Genomic DNA, 12321 nt, shown 5'->3' on the forward strand with positions numbered 1-12321 from the left:
AAATCGCCAATTAAAAAAAAAAAAAAATTTAAAACATAATATTCTAATGTATCCAAGCAGAACTGAAGGGAACTAATTACTTCAAGTTTTAGAATCTATTGGAGGGGGGAGGATTCTGTGCTATTTTGCATGGGCCATACTGTTCCCCTAAAGAACTCATAGGACAGCATAAACATTAGCCATCCAAAACGCATGCACTAATTCTATTAATAATCAAAGTAATCTGAGCAGTGTACATCTGCAAGATTCTCTTTTGCTGACTCCCAAACACAAATGAGTGTTTCCCTCTGTCTTCTGAACCAACCCTTTATTTGCAAGGATTGATACTGAAATAATGCCAGGGGTCCAGAAAATGGTAATTTACCCTACTAATTCTCACCTATCCTTGGTGATGGCAACAAAGACCAACCTCTCTCAAAACAGCCCCAGAAAATACAAAAGATAGCAACTGTAGTTCAGTCATGAGCTGATTTGGATGCAATGCCTTGCATTTTCTTCATCATCATGGCTTCACGCCTCTTCTCAGCCTTTCCCAAGCCTGCTGAAATGCTCTTCATAGCCTACTGATGCTCATAAACTGCCTCATACAGCACAAACCAAAGGGGATTTTAAAGGGGCCAAAACCAAGGAGGTGGAAATGGGAGAAGTAATCTCTTTCCTTCAACTTCAGATTCAAAGGATGTTTCTCTCGGCTGCCAAGAAACAAAAATCTTTCCAGTGCTTGCCTGCAAGTTGTTTGTACAAATGCATTGTGGCCCAGAGCTCTAAATCCTTTTAGATCCTGTAGGTTTTCTGGAGGGATTAATGAAACTTTCCATCATGGTACTGTAATCTTCCCATAGCCAGTGTTTTGATCAGTAAGTACATTATCATTTCCCTGCTTATGGAAAATCCTGGGTATGACCAATGCTGTCTCTGGACTCACAAAGCGTGGACCTGATTTTCTGACAGGAACTGGACATTGGGCACAGATCACAAGTTGTATGCCATGAAGTACTGGGTGACATCGCCAGTCCCCTGGGCAAAGATCAAAGGACTGAGATAATTATTCTGTTCCGCAGAGGGAAGATTTTGAAATCTTTGAAGTTGCTTTTTAAAGGCAATATCTGGCTGCCAAACTCAAAACTGACAACCACATGATACCACAGTGGTTGAAGTCTGAGATGTCATCTGACAGCCTCTCCAGAAATTACTCTGAAGAACATCAGTGTTCACTGATATTGATGATAAGTAAAGTTGACATGGGGACAGCTGGGATGGCAGGCCTGCAAAAGGATGTTGTGTGAGAGCAGTGCAAATCTGTACACTGCATCTAAAGAAATAGAAAGTACTCTTTGTGTTGTTATCACAATTATTAAATCAAAGTTCTAGTTTTCCTTTGTTCACTGGCTTTGGGCAAGTCGTTGTAGACAACTCTTAGCCTGTTCTGCAAGGGTTGCAAGTGCTTAATAATTAATTAACAAGCACTTCAGCTCTTCATCTTATATCAAAACAGAGGTCAGTGGATATTTCCACAGTAGAAAAAAATGTGGCCGAATAACAGCAGTCTATAAAGTGAAATTGTTGATGCAGAAGACCTAATATCCACACTATGCATGTTTTTGGAGGGTTTATCTTAGACTAGCTCCAGTTTGGAGCCATGGACTGAATGCATCTGGAATGTGTCTTCTGGTTTATTTTCATCTGAAAGGATTGAAGCTCATGGACTCTGTGATTGCTCCACAATGTGAACCAAAGTGACCTACCCTTGAGCTGAACTGAACAGTGAGGTAGCTGCACCAAATGAACCTTGCAAGAAATCAGTCTTCTTGCAAGCCTAGTGTAGAAGTATATCTGGCCCTACTTTCTACAGCAAGAGAAGGCATCTGCATGGCTTGTACTGGCTAACATTAATCAACCTAGTTTTCCTGCAGGTGAATAAAAGGAGCCACACATTTTGATACTTACTGGCTTTAAGGATTCTGTGGATTTTGGCCTCATAGTAATCAAAAACATTCTTCTGTGTACTATTGAGAAGCTCCACCTCATATGCTGCAACAGACAACAACTGTGTGAGGCCAGATGGAAACATGACATTTCATCCAAAAACTGAAAAATGGGAATGCTTTTACCAGATGTCTATATAAAGGCTGGTGTACCATCTATTCACAAATCATGGAGGTATGAAAGACAACAGGATAGTAACCCTGTATGCCTAATATGCTTTTAGAAAGTCAGGTATGAATCAACAACCTCTAGATTTGTATACCATTTGTGTATTTGTTTTAAAAGAAGTGCCTATATGATTAGGTTTTCACTTTTTTCCTGTCATTCTGTTAGCACCTAACTTACCAAAGCTGCTGAACCAGTTTTTCTTCAGTAGCTCTTCCATCTTTCCATCCAAAGAAGAGGTCAGAAAGGCAAATTAACAAAGGAGAAAATATTTGTCTAGCTCTGCAGAAAGAGCTGCTGAGCTATGGCATGCCGTGCAAAGCCTACTCTTTATCTCCATTCTGTAACATTAGGGGTGTAGGGGATGGTGGTGCTCACACCACAGGTCTTTTCTAAACCATGTAACATAATGTTGTCCATGCTTCCTTCTCCCAGCATCCCACTGCATCTTTCTGAGGCCTTTCCTTTTCCTCTTCACCCCCCTGATGACTGCTATAGCACACAGCTTCATTTCATCTCCTCAGCCTCTAGGCCAGATACAAAACCCAACTCATTTCAGGAGAGGTCTGGGCATATAAAAACCCCAAATTTATCTTCATTAAAAAGAACTACGTCTAAACTAAATCGACAGTTGTCTTTCCTGCCTTACCATAATCCGTAATAGGGTGGTAGCAGACAAAACTAAAGCGTGTGGTTTGTGTTATGGCTTTACTGAAAGTTGATCTTTGTCTTGGGCAGGGACCTAGAGTAAAGAAAATAAATGATACATCTGTCTCTGTAGGCATGGATATCTAGATAGATATAGTTTACACAAGCTCATTCACTCAACATTATAACAGAGAATAAAATAAAAAGGCAGAACAACTTTCTTAGAGGTGCGGTAAAGGGTTTTTACATACGTGTGCACATGTATATATACATTACATTCAACTGTCAAATCAATCCTGGATATCTTAAAAAAAAATATATATTCTATTTGGTACCGAACATACTAGAGGATGCTTTGTGTCCTGTATTATGCATTAGGATAATTGTAATGGTCCTTTCTGGGCTTAACAATTCTCATGTTAATGGTTTGTTGAAATAATTATCTTCTTTTAGACTGGCCTTACCTTCTGCACACTGGCAAACATTGGCATGGCACACCTTTGACAGCATGGCGCTGTGCTTAGGAGCAGTGTAGAATACACTGCACTTTCTGTCTGTGGAGAAGAAACAAAATGGCTTGTCTCAGAGCGCTCAAGTGGAAAAGTCTATGCAGTAGAAACTACATTTGCAGATCAACTCTCCCCTGGGTCCAGAGAAACCAGAGCACTAAGGGGTTAGATACACATCAGCAGTCCAAAAAGACCTTTAGCCTAGGCACGTAGAGTGCAGGGGTCACCTTGCCTTTCAGCTGGGCAACAACCTGGGGTTTTGCTTCTGGGTTTTGGGGGTTGTGGTGGGTCTGGGTTGGTTTTTTTGGGGGGGGACACATGACAGTTTTTGGTTTTTTTGTGTGTGTGTGGTTTTTTTTTAAAGTTATACTTTTCCCTTTTTTTTTTTTCTTTCCTCTGAAAAACATCTATCTTAAAAGCATATTTAGACCATAGAGCTACAGTGAGCACTGCACTGTTTCAGAATAATGAGATAGGGTCACCAATAGTTAGCAGTTTAAACCTAGTGTAAACTGTCTTGGATCCCTCAGCTTCAGGCAAAGTAGAGATTTGACCTAATTTTCAAATATTGTTTACATAACTCTGGCAAATGAGGATGATTTGCATTTAACCTTCTTTGAATGGGGAATGAGATTGGTTCCCCCAGCAATCACAGTACATAAGCCAAACCTCTAAGGCTGCCTATCTTAGATGCATAGAAAGACAGCCTGACCAAAAAGATAATGTGAGTGGAACGTGCTTAAAAGCACCATGAGAAACAGGAACTCAGGAAACCTGATTTAAAAATCCATGAGTGTAAAAGTTTGTATCTTCAGTCCATTTGGAATAATGGACCCTTCCTGAGGATCTCTATTTAGATGATCTTAAGCCATGGTAGTAGAAGACAGTATTCAAGGCAGGTTATTTTAACACTTGACAAAATCACATGGTTTCACACACTACATCAAAACCACCTTTCTATAGACTGGAGTTTGTTCTTGTAACTCTTTCAATCAGTTACATATCATTTTTCTGTGCCCTTACCAGGGTTGTAAAAATCATAAAGGATGGCATTTGCTGGCTGAACCAAGCCCATGGGATTGATCTGCTTTGCCCCAAATGATATACAATCTGGTTCTGGTCCGCTTGTGAGCTGGAGGAAGAAGGAACAATAGTTACGATGAGTAAACTAACTCTTTCTCCCCAGTCAGTTCCTTATTCATTTGTGCCTGTACTAGCTGTTGAATGCTTGTTTCTGATGGCATAGGTAAGTTAATCCTGATAGCTGTATCCTCAACTTGAAGAAGGCATTTCCTTCCATGATTTTACTGGGAGATTTTGTGGATGAGTTAAGACTGGTAAAGGTAGTTTTGTGAGATGTGTGCAGGTCTTCTCTGCCTGAAACTGTCTGATCCAGACTCACTCCATCATCACCACTTTGGGGTTTACTTTTCAGCTTTTGCCTAAAGCCACCTTGCACTGGAGTAATGGGTGTAATATAGGTTCGCAGCCTATCCTGTACTGGTGGCTGCCAGTATATACATTTTCCTTAGTAAAATGCTAAGGTCAGGGACAGCTTTTGATCTATGTAAAATACACAAATTATCTAAGAAGACAGTCATAACAGCAATAACATTTATATTTTTTAATTTGTCTATTATCTTATATTTTAAAAAAATCATTGCCCTGTGTGTGCTTTCTACAGGGACCCCCCCTGCTTTGGCTGTGGAGGTGAAGCAACTCAGGTGGGTGAAGTCATTATCCAAAATATGGGGAAATATACACAGAAACTAGGGGTTTGATGTTTACATTTGTTTGTCACTGTATGGATCCTGATCCAGAAATACTGAACTTCACATGCAAGGTGTCCATGTGGAATTTACAGGACCACCAGTTAACACTTTGTTAATCTTGGATGAAAAGCATCTCTTCTGGCTAGAGAAGATTTCTTTTTTTTTTTTTTTTTTTTTTGTGGCCAAAGCCAAAATCTCAAACATGGACTACATCTCCTGGAACACAGAAAGGCGGAGGATGAAGATGCATGTTTCTCTTCTTCCCCTCCTCCTCCCTCTTTCAACTGAGCTGTTCAATAATAATATATGACAGGAATAATATATCACAGGAGTATATCAATAATAATATATCACAGGAAGGCAATGGAGTGTGAAAAATAATGTTTAAGAGTAAAAAGAAGTCTATATATGCTATCTGAAATGGCAGAGATTGGAATATCATTGAGTTCGCTTACCTCACCAAAGTAGAGCAAAACCTTTCCTTCCTTGTACTCATAGTGCTGAATGTATTGGTCTGAAGACATCACCAACTGCAGGAAAACAAACAAACAAAAAATTCAGAACAAAAACCTAGCATAATAGGAACACCTTTGCTACTGCCCTCTATATTCTGATTTGCTTTGTTTAGCTGTTTGCTTTATTCTGCCCTCTTTCTTCCTCCCTAAAGAAAACAGTCCCTGAGAGCATGAACCTGGGCAAACCTCCCCCAACCACGCAGGCTCCAGAACCCAAAACTCTGTTGCCACATTTGCAGAGTGCTGTGCCCCAGCTCCCTGTCACTGTGCCCTACCAGCAACTGCCTCTAAAAGATGTGCTTGCATTCCCTCTTGCAAGCATAGGACACACTGTCCTGGCATGTTGTGGGACAACGGTGTCGGTGGGGACAGCAATATGTGTTAAGAACAGGCACGTATTTAAGTGCCCTGCTGAGCCTTGCCCTAATTTCTATTACAAGGGACTAAGAAGGCTGAGCTCTGTTCACCACAAGCTTTTCATTTCTTGTATATATTCAGCAAATATTTTATCAGAACAAGAATAATGAAAATATATCTATCCAAACTCTGTTTTGCCTTCTTTATTCTGTGGACTTTGGAAAGGTTTTGAAAGACACATTTTCTATAGAATAAGCTATAAAAGATTGCACAGACAAGTGTGTTTCTAACCTGTTCGAGATCCTTTGTGTCAGGCTCTAAGCCACTCAGCAGAGAGAGATCAACCAGGGACATCTTTGGTGCATTGGAACCTGTGGACCTTTATAAGGAAGACTGTCAGCAGTGAACATCTGCTCTGAACAGCTAGCTTGCTTTGAAGAGTTTGGCTCTTCAGGCTTGCTAATGGTGAAACAAAACATTTTGCTCCATTTAACTTTCCTAAGTGGATTTTAATTTGAAAACTAGCTGCCTACCTCATTAAGAGTCATGAGGCAAAATTAGTCATCTAAACTAGTCAAATGGTCACCCAAAACCCAGGTGTCTTGCCTAAGCTTGTCATCTAGGCTTTCTTTATAGCTGATAGGCAGAAACAATCACCTTCAAAGGACAGTTCATCCCACCCATAAAAGCACTGTTGAAGATAGGGAAGGCAAACAGCACTGACAAAGTGTCTGGTTCTCTATTACCTAGAGAGTGGAGATAGGAAAGGAGTTTATCCAAAGTCTTCATGGACAAAGTCAAATTTACATCACCTTTGCTGTCCAAGGCAAAAATCCTCATCACTCTAACTATCCATTAGGTATATATATTGGACTTCCAATCTTTTCTACTTCCACATTCTCAAAAATCAGGTAGTTGTGTCATTGCTGGAAAATGAAGTTGTTCTGCACTCACATAGACTGCCTTGCCCTAAGATATTCTACATACACTTAGCAGTACTTCAGAAACTTTTATTTTGGCACCCTCTTTTCCCCATAAGGGATGTACCATGGTGCAGGGAACAAGTATGGTGATGTAGTCAGTGCTTTCAGTTTTTCTCCTGTGTCTTAACTACAACAAAGGGATCTTCACATTACTGTTTAAGCCTCACCCTAACACTCAGCAGTGTCCTGCAGAACAGTGGATCTGATAGTTGATAAATGTTACATAGCAATTAATGGGGAAAATGATGCTTCAGCCAGCACACAATTCACTGAATACATGTTTAACTAGGGAGAGTGAAACTTGGGAATTAGGGTAAATCCAGCCCTCCCCTGCCATTGTTCATGCCACTGTCTGGGAGGGGGGATAAAAACCACTGCCTCCGAGGCTTTGTCAAAAGTCAGTGGAAAAGCTAAATTCTACTGGGGAGCAAAACCTAGCACCTCTCTAGAAGGGGAACTCAGGACAGCCACCACTTTGTGCTTCTGTGACCCTTACCAGACTGTAAAAGGGAGCAAAAGCAGATGTTTCAGTATTACTCTGCATGGGAGGATTTATTTTTCACTAGGCTCTGCCCTTGCTTACTTCTTGATTGCCACAACAGGATATCCCTTCTGCCTCCTCTCCTTCCCCAAACAGTAGTAAACATCTTTTCTTTTTTATGAGGCCAGAGTGTGACCATGAAGAAGTAACAGCATCTCTCCAGAAACTGTAAATCTGTTATTACTGTATTCCAACTGTATCTACTTTATTTAATGAAAGACTTCTTCCAAATGATTAGCCAGCCAGGTGCTTTAGAGTCTCCCCAGAGTTTGATGGGGCAGAATCTGCAATGGACATCTGAGGTCTATGTAAACCACCTAAACCTAATACATTGTGTGGAAACCTTTTCTCCTGCCATGGGAGAGAGGACGCAGACTCACCATGTATGCATACTCAGAGATCACCAGGTTGGATGGTGAGCTTGTGGATATGAAGAGGGTGACTGAGTAGGATTACAAACAAAAATGAATGCATTTTCTAATGAGGAGCTGATCTTAAAGACCCACCTGACACAGACCTTGTACTGCAGCGACTCTGATTTACTGGGAGAGATCACATCCCTTTTCCTTCTGCTGTGGATATCAAACCACTCTATTTCAGACAGTGGCTCAAATGCGCTGTTTTCTGTGGCAAATGTGTCCTCATAGTCTTCATTTTCATCAGAGTATGCAGCTTCTGGAGGTGACAGACACAATCAGCCATGCACAAATTTGACTGAAGACCTGGTAATTGGCTCCGTTTTGTATAATTATAAATACCAGTGGGCAGTCATGGCACTTCTATGGGTTTTATAAAAGTTTGCTGTACACCATCTCAGTATTTCTAATTAATTCAGAGTTAAAATTTTAGGAATAATTGTAGTAAGAATAACCAGCAGATCTAGCTAAGAATGGGGTTTAGGCTATGCATACATATGTAAAGGACAATCCCTGCCTCCAGAAGTTAGCTATTCAAACAGAAAAAAAATGCAGACATAGGCAGAGAGGATGATGAATACACGCTTCAGGGGATGGAAAACAGAGTCTTGCTCGTATGAAAATCCTATGACAGATCTGCCCCCAAAAATTTTTAAGGCCACACGGTAGGTCCCTTATTAGCCAGGGAACTGCACTGGGGTTTCACCTCGTGGTAGCCAGGAACACTGTGAAGGGAGTTTACCTCGCTTTCCTCCCAATTAACAAAGAAGCATTACTGTTAGTACCTGTATATCTGTTAGGTACCCACTGCACCTACAGTCACTCAGATAGTTATTAAACTATTTAAAAATATTAATAAGCTGAATGAAACAATAAGTAGGCAGAGTTCAGAGGCCTCTCTCTTTCCTTGTTTCATTCATTTATTCCCACTTCCCAAGGCTGGAAAACCATTAAGTATCATTAGCAGCTGGCCAAACTTGTCACCTCTGAGACCCAACCACTTCCCAATTTCACTCACCAGCGTACTTAATGCTCCCTTCCATTTCCACTGTTAAAATCAAATCGTTACATGTGTTGTTCTTCAGCTCAGAAGACCAGTACACTTTTAATATCTAAGATGAACACACAAACATCAAACCACTAAAAATATAATTTAAATGACAAGAGATTTACTGCTCCAGGACTTCAGCAAATGTTGATGGGACATGGAAGTGCAGAGAGAAACACCAGTCTCCCAGAGACACAGACTAGTCACGGAGGACTGTTGTGGGTATAAGCAGGAGAGTTCCCATGTGCAAATCACAAACGGTGTGGGACCTTTGAGAAAACTCTCCATTCCCAACCACAAAGGGGTCTTTCAAACTCCAGCTGCCTCTATCAGCATTGATGTTTCATGGACTTAAAGTTAAAAACAGGAAAAATTGACTGCCCTCAGGGCAGTCTGTAGGCACCAAATTTTAGAAATTTGGAGGTAGGAACACAATGGATGAAGCCACGGCAAATAATTTCTCAGTCTGTTTTCAAAAAGGCATTAAAAGAATTCCAGTTGGACTTTAAATTTCTGATTTACAGCTTACACTCATTGTCCCATTTCCTCTGCCATGTACAGACACTTTCAGTTTTCTCCCAAGTTCAAACTGCAAACCAAAGAGAGAAAAAAAAAAATTTAGTCTGTGCTCAGCATTTGATTTATTGTTTTCCTGTGATCTTGACGGTCTTCTATGCCTTTACTCCTCAGAACTGGTGTAGGAAAACCCTTTAGCTATGGAAGCAGTTATGAGACCTCAAGTTTCATAAGATTTTTAATGTGCTGGGCTGGTGCATCTTACTCTGCTGTTCTGGGACCCAGGAGACATTTTTTCCCAAGTTCACTCTCTCCTCTGTAGCCTGGATTTGACATTTTCACAGGTCCCAACACACTGAATATTAGAAGATTCTCCTTATTCCTCATTCCCTAGCAAGACTTGGGCTCCCGGCTGCTCTTCACTACTGGAGGAGATTCACGTCATCAAAGTCCTTGAAGAAGCAGGAAAGGGACTCTAAAGTGTGCTGCTAAGCATCTGTTGACTTTTTTTTTTATTTAAAAAGAGTCTGTTGTCTTACAGATTAAATTATTAAAAAATATTATAAACCAGCTACATCATGATTGCTTAACATGAGAAAGCCTAGGGCAGATGATCCAATGTTTCTCCTGTTTGAGGAAAAAAACCTTGAAACTTGTGTACCTCTAGCTCCTTCTGAATTGCTTCATCAGTATCAGTCAGAGTAATACTGTAGTCTTCTTGTCTTCCAGGTGTTCCCAGTTTTACAGTCAGGTTGGTGGAAGCAGTGTTCAATGTCTGTATGCTGTATGCTGACAGAGCTTCTAGGGCCACCACTGTGTCCTAGGTAAGAAAGAAATACAAAAACCATAACAATTATGCCAGATTACTTCAACATCTAAGATGACAGGATCAGTCACCTGGAGCTATTCTTCAGTTTTATGGCTTTTGCTGCTTTGAAGTTTCCTGTATCTGCCTATTCCTACCTATGCAGACTATTTGTTTCATTTCCCAGCTTCTTCTTTTAGCATTAAAATCCTAAAACCACTGGAGTTCTGACCTTCGATTATCATATGTCTTCATAAAGACAAAGAATCTTTGCTAGCTTATAACCATTTTATTTTGGCCCATTTTTTATTAATGAGCCAAAATCTTTAGTGCTTCATACACCGAAGAAGTTCAGGATTAACTGTTACGATGCCTTCAATTCTAAATGAACATGTCTTTATGGGGCTTCTGCTTTCTTCCCTCCCCCTGAAACTCCTCCAGGAGTGGTGGTCAGGCACCTGTGTAGAGCAGTATCCTCCACCATAGTTCCTTCTTTCTGTCAGCCATGTAGCAATAGGCCTTGCGTACTCCATGTCTTTCAGAAGCAATGTTTGAAGCAATGCATAGGCAGTGGTTTCCACTGAGACCGCATCATTGCCGTTTCCCCAGTAGCGCTGCTGCTTTGCTGCAAGAAAAACTCAGTCTTGAATCCCCTTGGTAAAGACATTTGCCAGAAATGATTATTGTTCTACACAGTAGATACTTCATGTCATAGAGCTGAGGAATCACAAGACACAGATGCTGTCATGAGAGCAACAAATCAGTTGGGAAGCAGAGATAATGGAAAAAGGAATACACAAATTTCATTTTTTACTTATCCAACCATCACAGTCTAATGACCCCATTGTACAGCAATGTCCATCTGATGGAGTGGTAGCGTTGTGTCTGGTGGTCCCCATGAGAAAATAGCATTAATTATGCCCACAAGTCCAGTCTTGATTAAGGAGAAGCATATTCCCTATGCTTAAATTATGGCTATTAAACCATAATGTATTTATCATACGAGTTGGGAGAAATTAGTAGCATGGCAGCACAGCCACACAAGGAAACGACTCAGCATTAACCACAGCCACACACCGTGGGGGGAAGAGGTGACATCCACGTGGAGCTGGAAAAAAGCACTCAGAACTGGCGGGGGGGCTTTGAAAGCAGGTGGGCTTGAAAAGACATTTCCCTCTTGATCACAAATCCAGTCTGGACTACTCCCATATGTAGCTGTTCACTCCTATTTATTCATCAAAATTTCTTCTTTCTCAGCTGGCTTGGAATTGTTTTTTTTAATGCATTTTACGGGTTTGGAAACTTTGATAGGCAGCAAGGGAAGCAGAAGAGGTAAATGACTATTTACCATGGTTTTGTTCCAATTCCAGTATCAGATGAGATCATGATCCAAACTTCACAATGCTAAGTTGTTCCTTTATAGTGATATTAATTATGCAAATTACATATTACAATTTCAACATTGACATATTTAATTATGTAATTTAAATAATTAAGTATATTACAAATATACATACAAGCTTCTATAAAATTAAATGGTCTTCATTTACTGGAATACGTTTTGTTCATGTAAGAGTGCTCAAAGTGCTTTAATTAGGAAAAGTACTTTCTAGCTGAATTTTTAAGAATGATTACCAGTACCTGCATCAAAAACAGAACAGCTCCTTAACTTTTCTTTAGCAAACTGGGTTTCTTCACTATCAGACTGCACAAGTGTCAGAGCATAAGCAGTGATAACTGTAGAATAGCAGTTACTATTTCTTGAAAGTTGATTTTTCATGTAAGCCACTGCTCCTCTAATTGCTTGTACCTGTGAAAACAGAATGGATACATCTGAAAAGGGCATTCAGACCGACTAACTGTTACTGCTGGTGAGAGTACTAGGAAATTAGAATACTTTACTAGAGTAATTTTTGAGACAATTTTAATAATTTTTGCTTAGTGATTAAAGCCATTGAAGATGGAGTGCGTAGCTTGAAACACCTTGTTGTACATTAGGCCATGGCATCTTTTTCTATCCACCACGGATGTAAACAGACCTTCACCTCCTCATTTGTAGT

The 12321-nt window shown here is 40.3% G+C and overlaps 1 protein-coding gene across 2 annotated transcripts in view; it reads right to left on the reverse strand.

Annotated features, from left to right (window-relative positions):
* The window catches only part of LOC104324651 (complement C4-A), a 50951-nt gene that overhangs the window by 4938 nt on the left and 33692 nt on the right, over positions 1-12321 (reverse strand). For both annotated transcript variants that reach the window (XM_069807908.1, XM_009928930.2), the window contains 12 exons: positions 11903-12071; positions 10720-10886; positions 10118-10276; positions 9470-9529; positions 8911-9004; positions 7983-8151; positions 6244-6331; positions 5536-5610; positions 4332-4440; positions 3264-3353; positions 2801-2893; positions 1948-2031 (listed from right to left, as the gene is read on the reverse strand). In XM_069807908.1, coding sequence (XP_069664009.1) covers positions 1948-2031; positions 2801-2893; positions 3264-3353; positions 4332-4440; positions 5536-5610; positions 6244-6331; positions 7983-8151; positions 8911-9004; positions 9470-9529; positions 10118-10276; positions 10720-10886; positions 11903-12071 — 1357 coding nt within the window. The remainder of the gene's footprint in view (positions 1-1947; positions 2032-2800; positions 2894-3263; positions 3354-4331; positions 4441-5535; positions 5611-6243; positions 6332-7982; positions 8152-8910; positions 9005-9469; positions 9530-10117; positions 10277-10719; positions 10887-11902; positions 12072-12321) is intronic.

The sequence above is a fragment of the Haliaeetus albicilla genome, chromosome 20 (assembly GCF_947461875.1).
Source record: "Haliaeetus albicilla chromosome 20, bHalAlb1.1, whole genome shotgun sequence".
Taxonomy (NCBI): domain Eukaryota; kingdom Metazoa; phylum Chordata; class Aves; order Accipitriformes; family Accipitridae; genus Haliaeetus; species Haliaeetus albicilla.